The 21,080-nt window shown below is 46.1% G+C and overlaps 1 protein-coding gene and 1 long non-coding RNA gene across 4 annotated transcripts in view; one reads left to right on the top strand and one right to left on the bottom strand.

Moving 5' to 3' along the window:
* LGI2 (leucine rich repeat LGI family member 2) overlaps positions 1-20,684 on the bottom strand; it is a 31,319-nt gene extending 10,635 nt beyond the window's left edge. The window contains exons 1-7 of one of the 3 annotated variants that reach the window (XR_002807112.2): positions 20,259-20,593; positions 18,257-18,328; positions 16,635-16,706; positions 14,580-14,651; positions 9,491-9,562; positions 8,643-8,812; positions 2,150-2,314 (exon numbers count right to left, since the gene is read on the bottom strand). Coding sequence is in view for 2 of the 3 variants with exons in the window: in XM_023638281.2 (XP_023494049.1) it covers positions 2,150-2,314; positions 8,643-8,812; positions 9,491-9,562; positions 14,580-14,651; positions 16,635-16,706; positions 18,257-18,328; positions 20,259-20,461 (826 nt within the window). In the remaining variant the exon portion in view is untranslated. Of the gene's footprint in view, positions 1-2,149; positions 2,315-8,642; positions 8,813-9,490; positions 9,563-14,579; positions 14,652-16,634; positions 16,707-18,256; positions 18,329-18,411; positions 18,690-20,258 lie in introns of those variants that run through there. The other 2 variants (XM_023638281.2, XM_070262532.1) reach the window with 2 other exon arrangements.
* On the top strand, positions 14,873-17,846 carry LOC138923499 (uncharacterized). The gene is made up of 3 exons (XR_011437167.1): positions 14,873-15,249; positions 16,447-16,876; positions 17,623-17,846. It is a non-coding gene; the product is annotated as an uncharacterized lncRNA (long non-coding RNA).
* Positions 20,685-21,080: the final 396 nt, after the last annotated feature.

Here is a 21,080-nt window from a genome sequence, read left to right as displayed (position 1 = left end):
TTACAGTTATTTGTCTTGTTTATTGTCTCTCTCTCATTATAATGTAAACTCCCTGAGGATGGAAGTCTTTATCTGCCTTGTTCACTGCTATGGCCCTAGCACCTAGACCGTGCCTGGCTCAGAGGAAAGTGCTCAGGAAATCTTTGTGATGAACCTGAGGAGGCCACCAGCTGCAGTATGTCAGAAGGGCAGGTCGGGGGCAGTGCTGTCCCTTCCTAGCAAGGTCAACCTGGAGGAGGGCAGGGGTGGGACACAACAGTGACAGACCCTGGGTCTGCCTCAGAAGTGACAGTGGAGTGATGGGACACGCCTGGGCCTCCATCGTTTCATTTGTAAAGGTGTAAGAAGGCAGCTGGCCTGAAGACCCGCTCGCTCTGTGCCTGGCACTTACTGGATCCTCTCAACATCTACGTGAGGAATACCTACTGCTCTTCTTACAGATGAGGAAACTGAGCCTCAGAGCCACAGCTACTTCCCACCCAGCACACGGCAGAGTCAGGATAATAATCCACATTTATCAGTTTTCAAAGCCCGAGTTCTTCATAGTCTATATGCCACCTTTCTCTTGAAGAGAGGGCCTTTGTCCTCTGCGGACCAGCAGGCAACTCACAATAATACCTTAATTGTGAGTTTCCAATGAGACAAACCAGCACATGGCATCTTCCAGGCCAGCAACCAGCGCTGGCAACAAGCACTGGTGTTGAAACCTCCCATATAAGAGCAAAGCTTCACTCTGCTCCCACCACCTCCTGTGGGGAGGGGACGGGGGAGGCCCAGGGGCCAGCTCATCATCCCTCACCTATCTTCCGAGTCAGGAAGAAGAGGGAAGCAAAAACCACGCGGGTAGCGAGTCCCCTCCCATCTCTCTTTTTCCTTTAACTGGGTTTAGGTTAACTTAACTTTAACTGGGACTGGGTTTAGGGTCCGAAGGCCTGGGCTTCCCTCTGTCGGTTCACCTGCAGGGCTCTGTGCTGAATCTGCGCTCTGAGCTCAGGAATGTGAGCTCAGCACTAGGAGGCCAGATGGCCCGACAGCAACGTGGCTCATCTGCAACGGCATCTTTGGAGCATCCGGATGTGCATCACACAGACCTCTCAGTGCTTGAGATGAGGCTCATTAGCAGCTCTGCTCCCTAGGGGGAAGCAATGCCCTCCCTACCTCCTCGCACCTGCTGCGAAGCCACTGTGTGCCTGAGAGAGTCCTCGGAGCCTCCCAGTCTGGAAATTCCACCTAGACGTGCTCCTGGCTGCAATAGCAAAGCTCTGCTCAACCCTGAATCAGGAACCGCTAAAGGAAATCCTCTCACGGGGTGACAATTAGGCTGTTGTGATGCTGTTTATAAAGTTAGTATTATTATCAGATTGCACTTTGATAAATGAGAAGTCTTGGAAAGATTATTTTGACTTTATTCACTTATTTAAAAAGCAAGTAGACAGCCCATTTTTGGTAGCGCTAAGACACTGGGATCCCCTGACGGCATTGAAAGAAGCATTAACTGTCTTATCCTAAAGTCCTGAATTTAGGGACCCATCTCGTCTTCTTTTGTATGTATTTATTAAAGAAAAGCAGGGATCGCCAGGACCTGGCAAGGGGGCAGTAGGAACAAGCCACAGAATGTGTGCACGTGTGTGTACACCTATGTGTGTGCATGTATGCATGTGTCTGTGCACGTGGGTGCGCATGGGTGTGTGTGCATTTGTGTCCATGCATATGCATGTGTGTGTGTGTGTACATGCACACGTGTGTTAGCATATTAGTTAATAATCAGCTTAACAAAAGTCGAAGGACTCATTTAGCTGCTAAAAAGCGGGTGCAGTCTCAGGCTGCTGTAACTGCTCAGGATCAAGGGGTTCCCCAAGTGACTTCTCACCACTATGGGAAAATGCCTCCCACCACATGCAACCCATCCCCCCTCTCTTTTCAAAAGGATCATCCACAATAAATGGAATCACCACCTGAGGTTTCTCACCAATAACTGACCATGTGGAGAAAAAAATTGGAGATGAAGGTGGGCTGGAATGTGTTCCCCGAACCCAGCCAACTCAGAGAGCCAAGCCTTCCCTCGGTAGGACAGAGAACGTTTCTTCTCTCACAGGCTTTAGGCCGTACTGAAATTAGGTCAATACATCCTATCAAAGCCACAACACACCTGTAATATTGTCATAGCTCCGGAAATTCATTTCGATGTGGTCCCACTCCAACACCATGCAGTTCTCCATGCTGGGCTGAGCGATGGCCACGAACACATCATTCTTGGAGTTGAACGTATCCACCGAAACCGACTGGTAGGGCAAAGTCTGATGGACAACAAAATCTGGGAATGGGTGTTTAAAAACAAAAGACTCCGTGAGATCTCTTACGGGAACTACCGACCCCCATTACCCTTCGTTCGTTCTATCATTTATTCCACAGAGGACCGGGGAAGAGGAAGGACAGTAGAAAAGCAACACAATCACAGTGTGCTTTACTCTGGAAGATTCTAGAAGGATTCTGGCTTGCACAGAACTTTCAGACTGAATGCACAGCTTCTAATAGAGGTTTTTTTTTTTTTTTTAAGATAAATAGCTCACAAGTTTGGCTAAAGGATCTCAAGTTTTTAAACAAATTTGGTAAGACCTGGCTTTCTAAAACACAAGACAGAAAAGATGCCACAGAGCAACATTCCTTGACACTATCATGAAAATCAGTCTGTGAGGAAAGGCTGCAGGAGTCCCAGCAGGTTGGGAAATCCTGGATTTTGTATTTCTAGCCCTCTCAGAACAGCGCCCAGAGTCACGAAACCTGTTCCATTCTGTTTGCTGTGGGGCTGCTCCAGGTTACCTGACAACGGGATCCTTTATCGCCTGTCATACCCCCCAGCTTGCATTATCCCGGTGGAGACACACTGCCACCGCAGGTTCAAAACTAAAAGTGAATTCCCCAAACAGCACACTGCACATTTGGAAACCAGACCAAACCCCGTGATATGGTGTCAGAGGTTTATAAAGCCACAGGGCGGGGAAGCTAACCTAAGTGCGTTTCCTGGTACTGGCCCCCGTGCAGCGGTCAGTGACAGCTGTGCCTGGGATCCGGACATGCTCTGCAGCTCCACAAGCCGTTACAGGAGATCGATTGGACTTTCAAGCAACACAGAACCCGTCCTATCTGAGCACGTGTTCTCCTCTTACATTTAGTGGAAAGTCAATACTCCTCGTCCATATCACTCCCCTGAGCTACTGCTGGCTCACTGCAATAAATCTTGGCAGGGAATGTATGGTTTTACCAAGGAAAGGTGAGCATGCCATCAGAAGCCAGGATCGTTGGTGTGTGGGGTAGCCAGAAAACCAATGAGGAAAGAATTTAAAAAATAAAACACTAGCAAAGTTGAAGGTAAGCTATTTCTTTGGCCAGAGGTGCTTCAACGTGCTCTGCTTCTCAGCAGGCTGCCTGCGCCCAGGGAAAATGATGGCAGACAGCTGGCTGAGGAAAGTCATTCTTATAAGAAAATTCTGGCTTTGCCCATCTCTTCCCCACGCGATCTTTATCCATGCCCCCTCAAGTCGCATCTCTACAAAGTCAGTCCAATCCGCAGGACTCTTCCTAACTCGCTGGACTCATAATTAGGCGCTCTTGTTTACATCTTATTATTCATAATGATTGAGTCTCCACCATGGCAACATCACAGATAGATCTGGAGAGATCTTAGAGGCTTGAGTTATTTTACAGAGCCAGAAACTGAAGCCCAGAGAGGGTGCACGCCTGGCTGTGGCCACACAGCCAGCACGGGGTGTCTCCTGAACCAACGGCCTCCTGAGGTTGGACCTGGGTCCTACACTCCTCCGAGTTTCCCATGGCACAAGCCCTTGGCAGCCACTCAAGAAATAACTCTGACTCGGAAGGCTCATAAAAGATGTCAAATGCGAAAGGCAATAAAGAGGGGGGCCACTTAGTAGTGAATGAAGAGGGACACCGCAAAAGGGACACAGGCAGGAAAGGTGGTGAGAGCAGCTGAGTGAGCGTTGAGATGGGAAGAGTGGAACAGTGATGGGAAGAGCAGGTGACGCTTAGCGGGCAGAAGGGGGGCGGGGCTAAGGGAGAGAGGGCAGTATGAGGCACAGGAAAGAGCACTGTGCCTGGAGTCAGATCACCTGAAACCACTGCCTGTCCTTGAGACCCTGGACTGCCCACTTCCCCTTATAAGGCCTCAGTTTACTGTTCCACAATATGGGGGCAGTGACACCTACCTCCCAAGCTTGACAGCAAGGACACACTGGTTGATGTTGGTGGAAAAGCTCATCTCGGGGCTCAGCATATATAAGTCCTTGATAAATACAGAATTGAGGTCCAAGAAAGGACAGTCCATCTCCTCTGTCCTAGCCACCACTGGGCCATCTCTTGGGGGAGTGTCCATTTTAATGGCATCTAAGATAAGATGCCAGAGCTGTGACTCCACCATCTTGCTGAGTGACCTTGGTGAAGGTACTTAACCTCTCTCTGCCTGAGTTTCCCCATCGTATACTATGACTCATACTCATTTAGAACGGTCTCTAGTGCCAAGTGAGTGCTCAATGCATGTCACCTTTTGGAGGTGTTCCTCTCCTCATTGAGTGTACAAGAGGTGCTTAATAAATGCTTGCTGGCTTGATGAGTGTGGAAGGCTGTCTCTGTCCCATGGCCCACTCTGAACACTGTGAGGCGAGAGGACAGGGGCTGAGTGAATGATGCACACAAGGTGCAGGGAGAAGAGCGAGAAGTGAAGAGGAGGCTGCCTTTGCACCCCGAGAGCAAGGGGAGGCTGGGGGAGGGGCGGCCACAGTGGACAAGGCAGCCCCCCAGCAGGGAGTGGAGCACTGGGAAGAGGTGGCACTTTAGGTAAGACCTAAAGACCACTGGGCATCAGGTTCCCGCCTGCATTTGCAGCTCCGTGACCTTGGCCTTGAGCCTCAGGCCCTTGTCAGTGGAATGAGGGTATCGTCTACTTCATAAGGTCATTGGAGAGACTAAACAAGACTAAACAGATAAGTGTTAGCACAGAGCCTCATCATGGGAACCCTCAGGATTTTTGTTTGGGTAGCTAGACAGTTATCTAGTTATAGTTACAATGATAGCATCAGTTTGCCTGCATGAAGACTTAGAGAAGAGTCACAATGGCTCCTAGCCCCAGCCCTCAACCAACCCCCCAAATACCAGCGTTGCTCCATCAGAGACCAAAACAGGAAAAACTCAACCTCGGTTCATTCCTGTTGGTACTGGCAGAACCAGCGTTCAAGCCAGAAAGTGGCTGCTGACCACCCAAGTCTTTGAGGTTTCTGTGCTCTCACGGAGATAAACGGAACAAGACGGAAATGGCAGCTGTCATCGTCTGCTTCCTGTTCTGGACACAGAAAAGGACTCAGAGAACACAGCTGTGTTCTTTTTATTACAAGCCAGACGGCTCTAAGCTCCTCCAACATCTCCAGTTGCATTCGTCTAAGATAAGTCTGCAGAAGGTTCCAGACATGCCTGCGATGCCTGTAACTCATCGGCTCCTTGTTCTCATCTGTCTCCTGACTGCGCTCTGAATTCTCAGAAACATGAGCATTTGCTTAAAAACGCAGGTCGTTCAAAGTGCAGCCCAAAAAGTTTCCGTTTTTTATTAAAGCATCCCGGGATGAAAAAGAGCTATCAGAATAGAGAGGATTTTCCAAATTCAGGCTTTACTGGTCCTATTATCATTTATTTTCCCAAAACATTGGTTTCATACTATTTTCTAAATACTGACCATCTGGCACAACGCAGACTGTTAAATCATTCAAATTATAAATCTAATTCTTAATAGGAAACCTCTTCTCCTCTCCTCAAAAAAAAAGAGGAGGAAGAGAAGAAAAAGGGGAAGAAAAGGGTGAAAGAATATGATTGCTGCGTTTGTGTGTACGGGGGGGGCGGACTCGAGGAATCCCAATACCTTCTCCCATCCCCATCTTCATTTATCATTCACAAACGGCAAAAGCACATTCGTTGTGGAAAGAGCTCAAAGAATACACATATTGATATGACATCAATTTACTAGTGTTTAAGTATTAATGGCATTCTCTGCAAAAAGCACTGCCACTTCCATTCACATTGGATTAAGTTCATGATGTCAGTGGGACTCTTACAATTAAGCCTTGCTCCCACCGGAATCAACAGATTTTTATATAGCTATTTATAGCACATGCAGAAAATAAATTATACATGATGCTGATCCTATTGGGAGAGCCACTGCACATTAATGCATTATTTCTCTTTGCATTTTCATCAGCCCTGAAATAGGGAAGCTAACAGGACAATTAGGATGCAAAATTCACTCCCTCTAAGGAATTTAGTGAATTATCCACCTAACATAGGGAATCATGAGTAGGTAAGAGGAATTTTTAGGTGGTTAAAAATAGATTTGAAGCGGAGGGTTATGGAAGGACTGTGATTAATCTAGAGAGCTGAAGCTGTCCAGTGGTGGCTTTGTGGTGTTAATTACACCCCTGTGCCAGGAACAGAAGGGTAACTTATCTTCCTCTCCCCCGGAAGAACAGTATCTTCCTCTCCTTCCTCGACCTGAAGAATTTACTCTTTTCCTGAAAATCTGAGCTAAGAGGAAAAGGATGCACTCAGAAAACACGCTTCTTCCCAATTCTCTAGTGAGGATGCGGTAACAGTACCATGACTGTTGGATTTGGCTTTCCATCTCCCATCCATCCTCATGTTTCCTCCCCAGCCTTTAACAGAGCACCAGAGGATGAGGCTTGATCTGAGCAGAAGATAGAAAGCCAAAAAACTCACAATTTATCGACCTAGTTCTTACAAGGCAGGGACATACGGGGACGGGTCACAACTTGGTTATGCCATTTTTTCATGATGGAACAAAGTGAGCAAGAGCTAATTTGCTCATGAATCTTAAATGAAACAACAGCAAAGACAGTCATCATCTCTCTGTACCAGGGAGGACTGCTGACTTTCTAAATTTTAGTAGGAAGCTTGTTAGCAAAGACAAATATATCTAAGACAGAGAATTCCCTACAATGTGTCAGCGGGCTCACGCCGCCACATGGATTCTGGGTTTAGAACAGATTTGGGGAACTGGCTACCTGGGTTCCAAGCCCTCTTCATTCCTATAACAATTCTCAGAACCTGGATCATTTTCATAACCATCCCCAGAGCTCTAAGGTCAGAAATCATGTTTTCTCATATAAATTATTCCCAGTTCCCCAAGCCTCTCTCTAGCCCATGTCATTCCTCTCAGACATTGGCCAAGTTTGCACACATCATGGCCAGGTGTGAACAGAACAGTGGAAAAGCTGGTAACTTCACCTAGGAGCTAGAGAATTCTCCAGAAAAACTGGAAAAGAGGCAGAGAGGAAACCCAGCAAGCGTTGGTTTAGCATTTAATATCAAATGGCCTTGAATGCCACCTTTTGGTGCAAATGCCACTGACTACGACCTCTGATTTACTGCAGTGTTCTACCATACAATAAATAAGCTCCTAGTGGCCTCGGCCAGCTGGAGGGCACCTGCCAATTACACAGCTGAACAAGCCTCTGTTCGATGATGAAAGACAAGGGCATTTCCCTAAGATTTCAGGTTTTCTATCAGAAAGGAACAGAACTCGTAAGGTCCCTTTATTTACAAAAATATCTAGAAGTAATTTTTACTCTGTGAGTTTTTGTTTGTTTATTTGTTTGGAGGGAGGCAGGAGGACTGGCCTAACTATGAAATTTTGTTCTTGGGGTTTTTTTTGTCTTTTGAGTTTCTGTAACTATTTTCTCAGTTCTCATTTCTGTGGCTCCTATTGACTTGCCTTGAGGCTTTGTAGATATCAACTCACAACTTAAATGTTTATATTTATAAGTCTGGTAAGCAGGCTGCATACTGCGGACTGATCTGCTCTCCTTTCAAATCTGCCTTTAGAAGCTGTAGCAATTCCGTCTAAGCCTTTCCCACGGAGACACTCCCCTGCCCTCCACAAGATGTGACAGTTGAGCTGTCAGTATTTTACTTTTATCTTATAACCTGAAAAATGTATAAACTGAAACCTTGAGGCAGGCCCTGGAAAACAAAATCAAACTTTCCTTACATTTTTTTCTTCAATGTGAGTTTTTCCTTTGATAACTAGTTGTTAAGTTATATTTCTACTTTGCCATTGGTTATAATTTACCGAGTTACCTCTTCTTACATGGAACTACAAAAGCAATTTATAGATTTTAAACTCTGGTATTTATTAGTTAAATTTTCAATAAACTTCATATTACTCAACCAAGAGAACAGTGACGATAGAATGCAAAGAGAACAGTAATTTAGGCCTCTTAGCACTGGCTTTCCGTGAAACCTGGACTGATTTGAAAATCTTTTTATGCTGAACTCACTGGTTTATACTTTGACCTTTAAAAAACATCTTTAGAGATTTTTGAATTTTGTAAAGAATCAAAAAGAATAAAAATAAAGCCAGTGCAGTTAACAAAAATCCTTCCAAACCGTTGAGATATTCTCTTTACCACGTCAATTCATTTCTTTTAGGATGCTTAAATTTTCTCAAAAATAATTTTGATAGAAAACTTTTACACCCACTTCTCCCCACTCCCTGTTGATGATCTAAAGGAAAAACAAAGGGATTAGTCTAAATATCAGGCTTCAATGATAGAGGTTCTGAATACCTGTAGTTGTGCATTCATAGTCAAAGCTGGTCACATCATTTAGCTTCTTTTCCTGATATTCTGGTGGACCAATACAGAGCACATCAGAAACGGTGGAATTTGTCATCTTCAACCACAGATACAACCACTTGGCTTTGCAGTCACATTCAAATTTATTGCCCCTTAAATCTCTAAAAAACAAAACAAAACACAAACACACACACAGAGAAATAGACATATCTGAAACGTTTGGGCAGGAACATGAAACTCCAGAATTATTAACATCCTGATATATTTAATCCCCCCCCAATGGAATTTTAAAAAATTTTTGTATTTAATGCATCCTATTTCTTGCACTTATCACTGACTTTATTTAAAGCTCCTCAGTGCCCATAATTTTAACCACACGGCCTACAGAAAGCTCTCAGAGCCAACATATCACATTTCCCCAAACCCTCTTGAAACTGTCACCATGCCATGCTGGAAACGGGCGAGGGATGACAGAAAAATACCACCGACACAGGTTCTCACAAACAAAACAGGACATTACAGGAAGACGGTTTTCACAGACACAATTGAAGCTTTAAGATATTGTTAAACTTTGTCCAGTGAGAAGTGACAAACGCTGGGAGATAAAGCAGATAGATACACTATGTCGGGGAAAGAGCTAGCCAGTGCTACTAAGTATCTTGTTAAACGGCAAAATCCAACACAATACAAACTGCACCCTGTTTCCCAGCAGGCAGTACTTTGTCATAGATTTTCAGCTACAACATAAAAGGAATGCAGTAAAGGGAGAGAGGGATTTAAAGACATAATTAACTGGGACACAATGACAAACACACACAAACTTAATTTTCATTACTTACAGTTCAATCAGGGAGTCCAAATCACTGAAGACGTCCCGGGGGAGGGCTTTGATGTGGTTATTGGCCAAAGAACTAGAACAAGAAAGTCACATTTTTAATGTGGTTATTATCTTCATGCCCTGTCACACTGAAGTCCCTTAAATAAAGCCGATGGTTTAAAACAGAGCTCTAAACCGCTTCGGCACAACATGGTTCAAGGTCTGGCTTTGGTCTTCGACGCTGAGATAAAGAAATGAGTTTACTTACACAAAGATAACATTATAGATGCTGGAGTACAATGTAAGTTTGTTTTGCTTTGTTTTCAAAACAAGCATCTATTAAGCTCTTTATATACATTTGTTAAACCTCAGATGACATCGCATGTTTCTCCGAATAAAAGCTAAAGTCCCTGGGATGTCACGCAAGACCCTCCATAGTCTAGGGTTACCTCCATTCCCGCTTACCTGCGGGACCACGTCTCAACTACTCAGATCACCCAGACTGGCCTCTTCACTATTCCTCAAACAAGCTAAGCATGTTCCCACCTCAAGGCCTCTGAATGTGTCCTTAATCTGCCCAGAATGCTCTTCTCCCAAGATGCCCACACAGCTCACTCCATCACCTCCTGCAGGTCTGTCCCCAACTATCACCACCTTCGCTGACCTCTACACATCTCCCTTCCCTGCTCTGCTGATCGCATTGCATGACCATCACTTGGCATACTATATATTTCAATTACCTATTTGTTTATTCACTGTGTATTCTCCCTATATATAAACAACATGAGGACAGAAATTGTGGTCTATCCACATCTGTATCCCCGGCTCCTAGCACAGTCCCTGGCATATAGTAGGGACTCAGTAAATCTTTGTTGAATGAATGAATTATGCACTAAAATGACAATGATAAAAAAAAAAGATGCATAGTCTTATCCCAAGAAGTTCTCTAATGGTCCATCCAAGTGAATTCTATTACTTTTGACTCTAAGAAAGGACTCCATAAATACTCTTTTACATGAAGCCCCTCGGCTCTAACCCTAATCATACTATAAAATCTCAATGAACCACAATGTTTAGAGAAGACTGACTGTGATCAATTTTATTTTCTCATTAATGAAGGTTGACCACAAACCATTTTGCATTTTTGCTTTTAGTGTTGAAGCTCTTTCTAAAATATCCTAGTCCATTCCCCATCTCCAGGAAGTAGACTCCTGGATGAACACCATAGCCTCTTTCTCCAACGATTCAGGATTATGCAGTACCCTATCATCATCCTGCTGAAGATGAATGTCCATGGTGCTGGACTGTTGATGTGGAAGATGCTGGGAGCTGAAATGAAGTACATCAAGCCTGTGACTTCCCCCAGGCATCATGCTCTAATGTGAGTCAGCCAAGAAACTGATGCCTACTTTCGTTTTCTTTTATACTCACATGAGAACAAATAGCAAAACATATAAATGATAAACATGTAGGCAATTCAGCACCAACATCTTTAAAAATACATATGAAATTAGTCTTTTGTAGTATCACAATGACCCATCCCAGAAAGAAGAATTTAAAAAATGGGTATTCCTCCTTAGACACAGCTAGAGTAGAGCGCTTTGAGCCTGTGCTTAATCCAAACATTCTTGCTTCAAGATACCAAGAGAATATGGGGAGACCTATAGTTTCTGAATTACACCCCTTCCCATCTAGGCAACCACAAATGGATTACAATACAATTTCATGTACTACTTTAGTTTTCTTTACTAAATGATTTATTGGTACATTTTAAAAGATGTTGGAAAATAGGCTGAATATGTATTCAGACTGAACATACTCTAGAAGTAGCTTTTTGAAATTATAAAAGGAGATGTTTGTTTTGACTTTTTTCCGGTTGATGGTCATTTTTTCTAGAAAGTACAAAATTTCTTAGCTAATCAAAGGTTAATTATTTAGCTAAAAATTTTTAGCTAGTTGAAATGTATTGTTATTGAAGTGATAAGAATATAGGGATTGGTTAAGGCAGCCCGCAGAATGCTCAGGAGCCATTCCAAGCATTCAACTGAGATCTCAGGGAGCCAGATCGTTTAGTTGAACTCTCCACTCGACTCACACTCAGTGCATAACGTCTCACTTTCCACTTCATTTTGTCTACAAATTCATGGCACTTCCTTCATTTCTAAAACTACTTAACAGCAACCTGTCCCTTGGGCTTTACGAGACCGCTGGAAAACAAATGTTCCTAGATTTTAGTTACAGATTGGCACTGCTCCTTCAATGCTATGAAACCTGATCTCTGTTTCTAGACTTACGAATGTGAGTCTGTAGGTGTTGGAAAAGTTCATAAAAGATAAAAATCAGATACTTAAACAAATGCCAGATAGCAACTTCCTTGAATACAGGAGTGAACTTTAGAAAACTGATGTGCTCTCTTGGCTTAGAAGTTTACAAAAAAGTGAGGGGAAGTCGGAGGACTGGTTCATTCTTTAAACAATGTATTAAATGCTTTAATGACTACATACATCTCCAGCCTAGAAGAGTCAACTTTTAAAAGTCACCTGACTTGTCCAGAAGTAGAGGACATACGGAAAATCCAGCTCAGTAAGGAACCCATCAGTCAATCAGCAGATCAGAACGTCCTGACTTAGCCCTGTGCTAGATGCTGGGGGCAGAGCAGGGCTAAGGAAGATCCACATGGGCCCTGCTCACAGGGAGCTTTCAACCAAGCTGAGGAGATAAAACTAACATCCATAAAATAGCACCACCAGTACCGCCAGTGTCTACAGTCAAGTGTTGGGTATGTGGAGCCAACAGGGAAGGCTACAGGAAGGGTGGAGGGGAGGTCAAGAATGGCTCCATGGGGGAGAAAGAACTTAACCTGGACTTTGAAGGAAAAGTAGACTCTAGGAGATCGTGGGCAGAAGGAACAGCATCCTGGGTAAGGGAAAGGACATGAGGAAAAGCCTGGTTATGGGACGAGTTGGGTTTGCGTGGGGGCTCACTGAGAGAGCAGTGTTCTGAGGACATTCAGGGAAATGCGGCTGGAGAGCTGGAGAGAGGGGGCCCTGTAGGCTTGAGTGTAGGATGCTAATACACGCTGGGACAGGCCTAGCTCTTCTCTAACGCATCGGATGCTCTCTGGACCCAAACAGAGGACTCCTTTGTTCCCTCTGTTCGTGCTCTCTGCCTGTCACACAGAAAAGGAGGTGCCTCTTACACATATGCACACACAATATAAACATATGGTTGTGCATGCAAATGCACAAACACGTACACACAAACAGTTACGTATCCACATGTATAGAAGTCCATACACCCATGGGCACACATATACAAAGGTATGCAAATATACATGTACAACAACTGCACATTCACACCTGTTTTCAGACCAGGGACCCACAGCCAACTGGTCAAATGAAAGTTAATATCTGTGCTAATTCAACCAGTTACCAGCTTTGCTTTAAGTTCATAATCTGCCCGGAAACAAAGCCCCTCATTCCTGACTTCTGGGAACCAGATTTATCTGGCCACAGCTGTTCCTCTCCAGACACCCACAGCTGTCTCCTCAGCAGACCCTGTCTGGCCACCCAAACTGCCAAGGCTACTCAGCAGTCCATGGAGACATTTGAGAGTTCTTAACGAGTGGAGGGAGGGAATGATGCTGTTGTTGATGAGATGATGATGTTAACAAGGCCAACCATATCCTGAGCATTTACCACGGGTAATGGATCAGATGCCTGGCAAGCAGGCATTAACCCACTACGTGCAGCAATCCTGTGAGGTCAGTACAATCACCCCCATTTTAAGGATGAGGAAACCAAGACTCGAAAAGGCTTAGCAATATTAATAAATGAAGGCCTTGAGATCTGAACCCAAGTCTATGTGACCCCAAGCCCATTGTTTCAGCCTCTACGGGAATGTGGGGATTTGGCATCTAAGCTGAATTTGAAAAAAAATCAAGACTTTTAGAGGAAAAAAAGAAAACCTGGAGCAATAATGCCAATGAGAGTCTCATGCTCTCCAGGACTGACTGTGCTGATCTAGATGTCTGGACCTCCCACTCTGTTCCCTCATCTCTTCGCTCTATAAGCATTAACTCAGGCAGAGCTTCTGCCTGGTAGGATTCCAGAATCAAGCGCTTGCTGAGCCTGTTGACAGACACCTTTGCCTATATCAGGGAATAATGTGAATGATTACCTCTTTAGATGCTGTATTAGTCAGGGTCACACACGCTAAAGGTACTACCCCTCTGCCCAACATCCCCACTCAAAGCCCTCCAATTTTCCCAATTTTCTTTTTACCACAGACAAGCTGACTATGGACACGAGACATGTTATCATACTTAAACACAAAATATCTATCATGCAAGTGGGATCTGGTTCCTGGCTAATAAATTGCTCCTACCAAGACAATGACTGTTTTTACATTTTCATAAACACAGCCACTATTTTTTCCAGTTTTCTAAATTTGCTAAGTGTGTGTACTTGCTTCATTCTGATATGCCAATTCAAATCAATTTGTTTAATTTTTTTCTCCAGAAAGCTATTAAAGAACACAGAGAGCTTAGCTTAAGCTGCAGATTAATCCAACATAAAAGAAAAAGCTATTTGCATTCAAATTAGAGGAACCACAAAAATGTCTCTATTCCACCTCGTCCTAATTTTGATCCTGCATTTACCATTCTTCAATGAGTCACTGATGCCTCAGTTCCCAAATCGGTACAATGGGGACTCACAGATTATTATTAAAGATAAAGAAGAGAAGGGTCAGTAAGCACCCAGCACTGTGCCTGGCACACAGTAGTTGTATGATATCTGTTAGCTTCCTTCCCACCTCCTCCATCACTGGACACAGGCCCCTCATGGCTCAGGGTGCTCCTTAATTCACATGCAGTCATGGGGTCCATAACGGCAATTCAGGAGGATGGAAAGATAATAAAGCCAAGCGTGTGAGTAATTACAACAGGCAAGTGTCTGATCGACAATATGGAAACCTCCTGGGGAACCTGGAAATCAGCTTCCTTCAGAGAATGTTACAATATGGAGGAAACAGACAGAAAGAGACAGGCATCAGGAAGTGAATCTTACTCTGCCCATTAAAGAACTTACAACACTTTTCTTAGGACTTACAGGTGAGTCAGGTCACGGAGGCCACGAAAGGCATTTCTTGAAATGGTTTCTATTTTGTTCCCTTCAATGAACCTAAGGAGAACAGCAGTATGATTAAACTGAATTTTCTCTGCTTAATCTCTCTAAAAAGTGACATTGGTATGCTTTCAGAATAAAATCTAAAAGCACTCATGAAGTTTAAAAATTCATCTCTGAAGACTAGGTCAGCCACACCAGATTCCAAGTGGGAGCAGGGTATGTGTGCAAGAACGTATGCACACAAGGGTGTGTTCTGTATTCCTTCCAGAAGCAGCACAGAAGTCTTCAAATTCAGAGTCGGCAACACGGGCAAAAACAGCTTGGGGAAAAAACAAAGAAGAAGAAAGCCCTACACAAAGGCAAGAAGTTCTGCGAGACTGGAATGCTTCCAGACATTCTCCCGACTCAACCCTTCTTACATTTCACAGCGCCTGGCTATTAATACTTTTGTTAATACGGTTGTCCCTTGAGGGGAGCCCATTGTTTTATGTCTCCATATTAAAGCTTTTGCTGAGGGAGAGTTCCATTAAGCTTGGCTTCTGGCAAACTTGAGTTCATCGTGTCCTGCAGTCTAATCTCTGAGCAAATGGGTGACAGAGCAAGGAGATTCTCAAGATCCCTAGGCCACTAGGGAATTGGAGGTACAAGGAAGGTATGTATGGCCCAAACTTCTTTCTCTGTGCTAAGACGTCTTAGGGCTTGCACACAGGACCTTGCAATAATACCTGTGGCCGTGCTTTAAAGTCTTCGTGGAAAAGTATGAAGTGAATGCACTGTGACTACTCCTGAGGGCCAGAGAGAACTAAACTTTAGTTTACGGCATCACATTACATGAAATGTAAGAGGGTCTTTGATGAGACGGTCCAAGGGTGAGGCTTTGCAACATGATGCCATTAGTGAGCAAAATAGTTCTTCACTCTTGTACTGATTACTTTCTGATGTCTGTTTTTTTAAAAAAATCAGGGGTCTTTTCCATAATAGACTTCAGGATAAACTGAAGCGAACTTCCTCCTCCATAACCTTGACAGTAAGATGAAGGGCTCATAAGAGAAAACTGATAGCTTTGCATTTGCTGCCTCCCTCGGCCGCTCATGTGCTTTGGCAGAACCTAGTTAGACCCAGTACTTCAGTAGGACTGCACTTTCCATACTAGGCATGCCGTCAGAGTACTGTGAGAGCAACATATTATGTGTCCTCTGGAGGAAGGTGTTCCCCAGAGACGTCTTTCCTGAGGACATAAAATCAGCAGTTTTCCTAGACCCAGGATGTGTTCAGAATTCAAACATCTACCTGTGAACCTCAGATAAGAAAGCAGAGACGAGGCTTTAAAAACCCCTCCGAATGCTAAGTAGGGAAAGCCCATCTGATAGCAGGATTAGTATTATTACAAAGTTAGAAGACAAGGATGAAAGAATTTAAGGGGAAAAAAGACATGAAAGGGGGAAAAGGCAAATCAGGAAAAGAAATCAGAACAAGGGCAAGCTCATTGCTAGGTAAAAAAACTGCACATCTAAAAAGGGAAAAATAACCTTTTTTTTTTTTAAAGGAGAAAAAATAAAATCAGACGCTCATCAAGCGCTCACAGGAGATACTGCGAACAGGATATAGAACAGCTGAATTAAAAACATGAAGTTGTATCCCCAAATAGGGAGACTTTATTTAAAAATAAGTAACCCTCAGAATCCTTCAGCTTTATTTCTGGCTGATCAGCAAATCCATGCCTAGTTATGAGAGGTAAAAATATCCAATGCAATTTCCAATTGTGCTTACTACATGACAAATTAAATGTCAGCAGAGAATGAATGAATATCTTTCCTTCTTTGTCTCCTTTCCCTGTCTTTGTCTCCAGCTTCCTCCTGTCCCAGCATGTTTATACACAAGTGAACTATAAAAGGTCAGCACTGAAAAGAGAATGGGGTTTTCTCCATTTTCTCCACCCCTAAGCTCTCGAAGAGATGGTGTTCCAGCTTGGAAAGCAATACAGGAATTCTACTGAGATGCCAAATGCTAGGCAGATGGACAAAGCAGAGAACTTACAGGTATTCAAGATGAAAAAGTCCAGCAAACGCATCATCCCGGATGACTGTAAATGAGTTAGAATTCAGCAACCTGAAAATAAAGGATAGATTTCAAGGCAGAGACGTAAAACCTGAGTCAGATAATGAAGCCCTTTCTGTTTCTTTTGGAATGTTCTGGTCCACGGGCAAACACAGGCTCTTCTCAGCCTAAGACTGGTCCATTAGAGGCACAACCCAACTCACAGATGCTCACGGATGATGGTAAGCGGATTCCTTTGGCTAGATTTTCTGGTCACCTCCATTACTCCACATTTCTTGGCTGCGGGTCTCAGTAAATATGACCTGATAACTGCTATTTCAAAACATTCTAAAGCTCAGCACAACTAAACAGCCAGGGAATGCTTTATGATACACAGCTATCACTAAAAGAGAGATCTAGAAGAATCTAATCCGACTCTACTTTTAGAAAAATTTGAGCCCAGAGAAGTTAAGTGACTTGACCAAAGTCATACAGCTGAGACCCCCCCAAAAAAAAAAAAAATCCTTTCTACTATATTATACATTTCTATAAGAAATAATAAAAAAAGCTTAGGAAATCTTCAGAAGACTCTTGATCAGCACATTGTTTTCTATGAGTCACCACTTAAGTTTGTTTGGTAAAAGTTTACATAGTCTGTATAGTTACCACTTAAGTCTATTTGGTGAAACATCTAAAATTGTATTTCCACCATACAGAAAGAATATTTTAATAGAGCTACAATTTCTAATAAATGATAGTTTTTTAAATGTTAAGTATAATGGTATAAGGAGGTACATAACATTTCAAGAACGAAAATATCAACATGAAGTTTATTTAGGATTCCATTCTCCATATTCTTCTGCAGTCTGTTGTTTTAATTTTGATCTCATCTCAAATTCAAGAAACCAAAGAGAATGAGCTACGTACTCATGTCTGTGCCTGTCACTGACTTGCTTTTAAAAACTGCTTTTTGGACATTTCTTCTCAGCAGCAAACAGGAACTGACCTGGGCCACCAGCACGATGCGAGCAGTCGCCAGGAGTGGCAGGATGCAGAGCAGTTACGAGTGTGGGTGAGAATTCTGGCTGTGCTTTGGGGCAAGTTACTTAACTTCCCTGAGCCTCAGGCTTCTCATCTGTTAAATGGGGAAATAAAAATACCCTCCTCGTAGGGGTGATAGGATGACTAAATAAAATTTTGCATATAAATGTATATGCTGCCCCATGGTTTACGTGCTCAGTCAACTAGAAATACTTCTATTTTCAGAGTAACATGAAGAGTTTAAAATGTAGGTTTTCTTTTAAAGGGAGGTGTTGGGGAAACAGTTCATTTAGGAGAAATTCAGGTCGTAATTCAATGTAATCATGTCCCCAGTTGCCGGATAAGGGCGTTGGGATCTACAATAAAGTCCTTGAGGAAAATGTGCCAAAAGAAGGACAGGACACCAAGTGAACAGCCTTGGGACTCGGCTCCGTGGGGACACCACAGGGCAAGTTCACTCTAAGAGCAGCCAGGGTTACCTCGGGCATTTTAGGAAGGACTGACACCAAAGAGGCAGGGACTGCTCCCCCCGGGACCGCACCTCCGGATCCCCATTTTCAGAGAGCACGTCCCATACTTACAGCAGCTGCAAAGAAGGCAGATGGGAAAACATTCGGTCCTTGATTTCCGAAAACGTGCCATTTACCAGGCTCCTGTAGACAAAAGAGGAACACAATGGGGCCTAGGTTGCTTCTAGAAGTGCCAGGCAGGGTGGGCAACCGGTCTCATCCTCCACCTGTATTTCAGCTCCTCCTCACGAACGAGGCTTAAAACAGTTGGCCAGGAGCTTCTCAGGGGTAGCAAGGAGAAGGGTCAAGCCGTTATCCAATGAACTGGATCAATACGAAAACTAGTCTGGCTAACAGAAACCTTTGCCATCAGTCCAGCTCCTTCCACAGACGTTCTCTCAGCCAGTTTGAATCAATCCCCTCGCCTCCTTTACTTAACTACAGGAGGCCGTGGCTGAAAAGGGGTAATTGCTTCACCTCTGCCCATGATTCCGTTTGTGGAGACACAGCCCTAATGTGGGCCCACGGAACGCCAGGATAGGATTAACCACTCCCCTTGGGAGCACATCTCTGAAAGACACTCACAGCACTTCCGATTAAATGCACCGTGAAAGCCTTGGGGAAAAACTCAGAGACACCTGAACTTGAATGTGTGGTGGGAGGCAATGCCATCTGCCAGATAGAACGGTCAATGAGAGGGCAAGAAGCTTGACTGTTTTTCCCACCAGGTTCCCTGTCCTTTCTGGTCACAGCAGGATCTCAATATATTATTTCAGAATTATTTCAGCTAACATGCAGATCAATCCAGTAGCTGCTGGTCTAAAAGCTTTAACAAGGGGAATTCTAATTTCTGGAATCCTTCATGTCACCCGACTTCGAGATATTAGGAATCCAAAGGCCCCCTTTCCTGCCAGCCAGACCCTCCTGACTTTCTATAAGCGCCAATGGGAAGCCCTCTACTCCTGGGGCCAGGCCTGTGTGCGGCGTCTGGGGTGCGAGGCAGGGCAGTGTGGCACAAGAGGAAGTGCCCTGGGCACAAGCGACTTCACTGCTGGGGTTCTCTGCCTCTGTAACCGAGCGGGCATCACCCCAGCACCTTGGCCTGGAACAAGGGAGTCATTTCAGCAGGAAGCGTTTCCCAGCCGTAAAGCTGTAGCCCAAGAGCCCCTTCCACAGCCGTGTGACAGAGCTGGTCATGTGGCTTGAGTGGCTGTGTGAGGGCAGGATGAAAGCACCTCTTAGCAGGTGGATAAACACCGTGGAGCTCTTTCCTGTCCCTATGTCCAGCGGGCAGAAAAAGCAGCCAACACAAAGTGTGGTGGGGAGGGGGACAAGAAGCCCTTGTGAACCCAGGGCAAGAAGTCAGGCTGATGGCCAGCGCTTGGCCACTGGGCGGAGAGTCCCACATGCCCCGGGCTCTGCCGAGTCCTCTGTGCGCCCCTCTTCCAGGCTACATGGGGCGGACCCCCACTTCCAGAGGCTGCATGCCTTTACCCAGGTTCTTCACAAGCTGCAGCGTGGAGAGGTCGGCGGAGGCCCGGGCGTAAACCACCTCCCCAGACCTGAGGTGGGACAGTAAGGCCTCACCCCTTCGCAGCCGCACTCACTCCAGTCACGCTCCCCGCTTCTACACGCCCCTACACTATCAGCTCTACCCCTCAAAGCACACATTCTCTCAAACTTTAATGCATCCTAGAATCACCTGGGGACGCCAAATACAGACTCTAAGTCTCCACTCCAGAACCTTGCTTCATTCGGCGCGGGCCCCAGAATCTGCATTGGCACTAGCTCTCCAGGTCACTCTGATGCAGGTGGCCCGCGGGCCATACTTTGAGAAACACTGCCACAGCGACTTGTCAGGGTTCCCAGACTCTGGGTCTCGGGTTCCCTCCATCCTCCCCAGGGCCCGAGCCTCCACCCACGTCCCATAGCAAGCCCCCACCCAAACGCAAAGAATGGGGCTGGGGAGCCGGGTCCGGGTCGCGCTGTCCCAGCGCCAGAGGCAACTCCCCGGGCGGCGGCGGCGGCGGCGGGCGCAGGGTGGGGCGGGGACCGGGGGATCCCACTCACTCACAGGGAGCTGATGTCGCCCGGCACGATCCTGGGCACCCAGGAGGAGCCCACGCAGATGATGGACTCCTTGGTACAGCTGCAAGTGGCGGGGCAGCGCGCCAGCCGCCTCACCTGCGCGCTCGGCGGGATGAGGCACGCGGCGCTCAGCAGCAGCAGCAGCAGTCCCAGCGCCCCGCCGCCGCCGCCGCCCCTCCGCAGCGCCATGCCGGGTCCCCGGGTCCCCGGGCCCCGCGCACTGGGACCCTGCGCCGCTGTGGCCGCGGGCGCCGCTCGCTGCTCCGCCGCCGCCGCCGCTGCTGGCGAGGACGAGGGCGCCGCGGGTGTGGGAGGCCGAGCCGCAGCCGAGCAGCATGCTGGCCGCCACCCCCACTCGGCGCCCCCCCACCCGCGCCCGGGCTGCTGGGCGGCCGCCGCCGCTGCGCCCGCCGCACTCGCGCCCGCCTGACATCAGCACCCGCGCCCGCAGCCCGCTCTGGCCAATGGAGACGGCGGGGCAGCCGCCCGCCCCCGGGGAGGGGGCCGCGCCCCTGCCGGCCTGCGGGGCCTCGGGGCCCGCCCGGCCGCCGCCCCCTCCCCGACCCTGCCGGAGCCTCCCCGGGAGCAGCGGCGAGAGGCAAAAGTTGGGGGACCTTGGGGGAGGGGCCGGCCAGGACGGAGAGCCCCTGGGGGCCTGGCTGAGCGGTGGGGCAGCAGATCCCCGAAGTCCCTCCAAGGACTTCAATAATTTGGGGGAGGCCTGGGCTCCTTGTAGCCGGGCCCAAACGTGAGGCCCAAAAAGTAGGGCCGGGGGTACTGGCTTGATTAGTGGGAGGGGAGACTCGGT

Source organism: Equus caballus, chromosome 3 (genome assembly GCF_041296265.1).
Source record: "Equus caballus isolate H_3958 breed thoroughbred chromosome 3, TB-T2T, whole genome shotgun sequence".
NCBI lineage: Eukaryota > Metazoa > Chordata > Mammalia > Perissodactyla > Equidae > Equus > Equus caballus.
The sequence above is the reverse complement of the archived record's forward strand: the minus strand, read 5'-3'. Positions and strand labels throughout refer to the sequence as shown.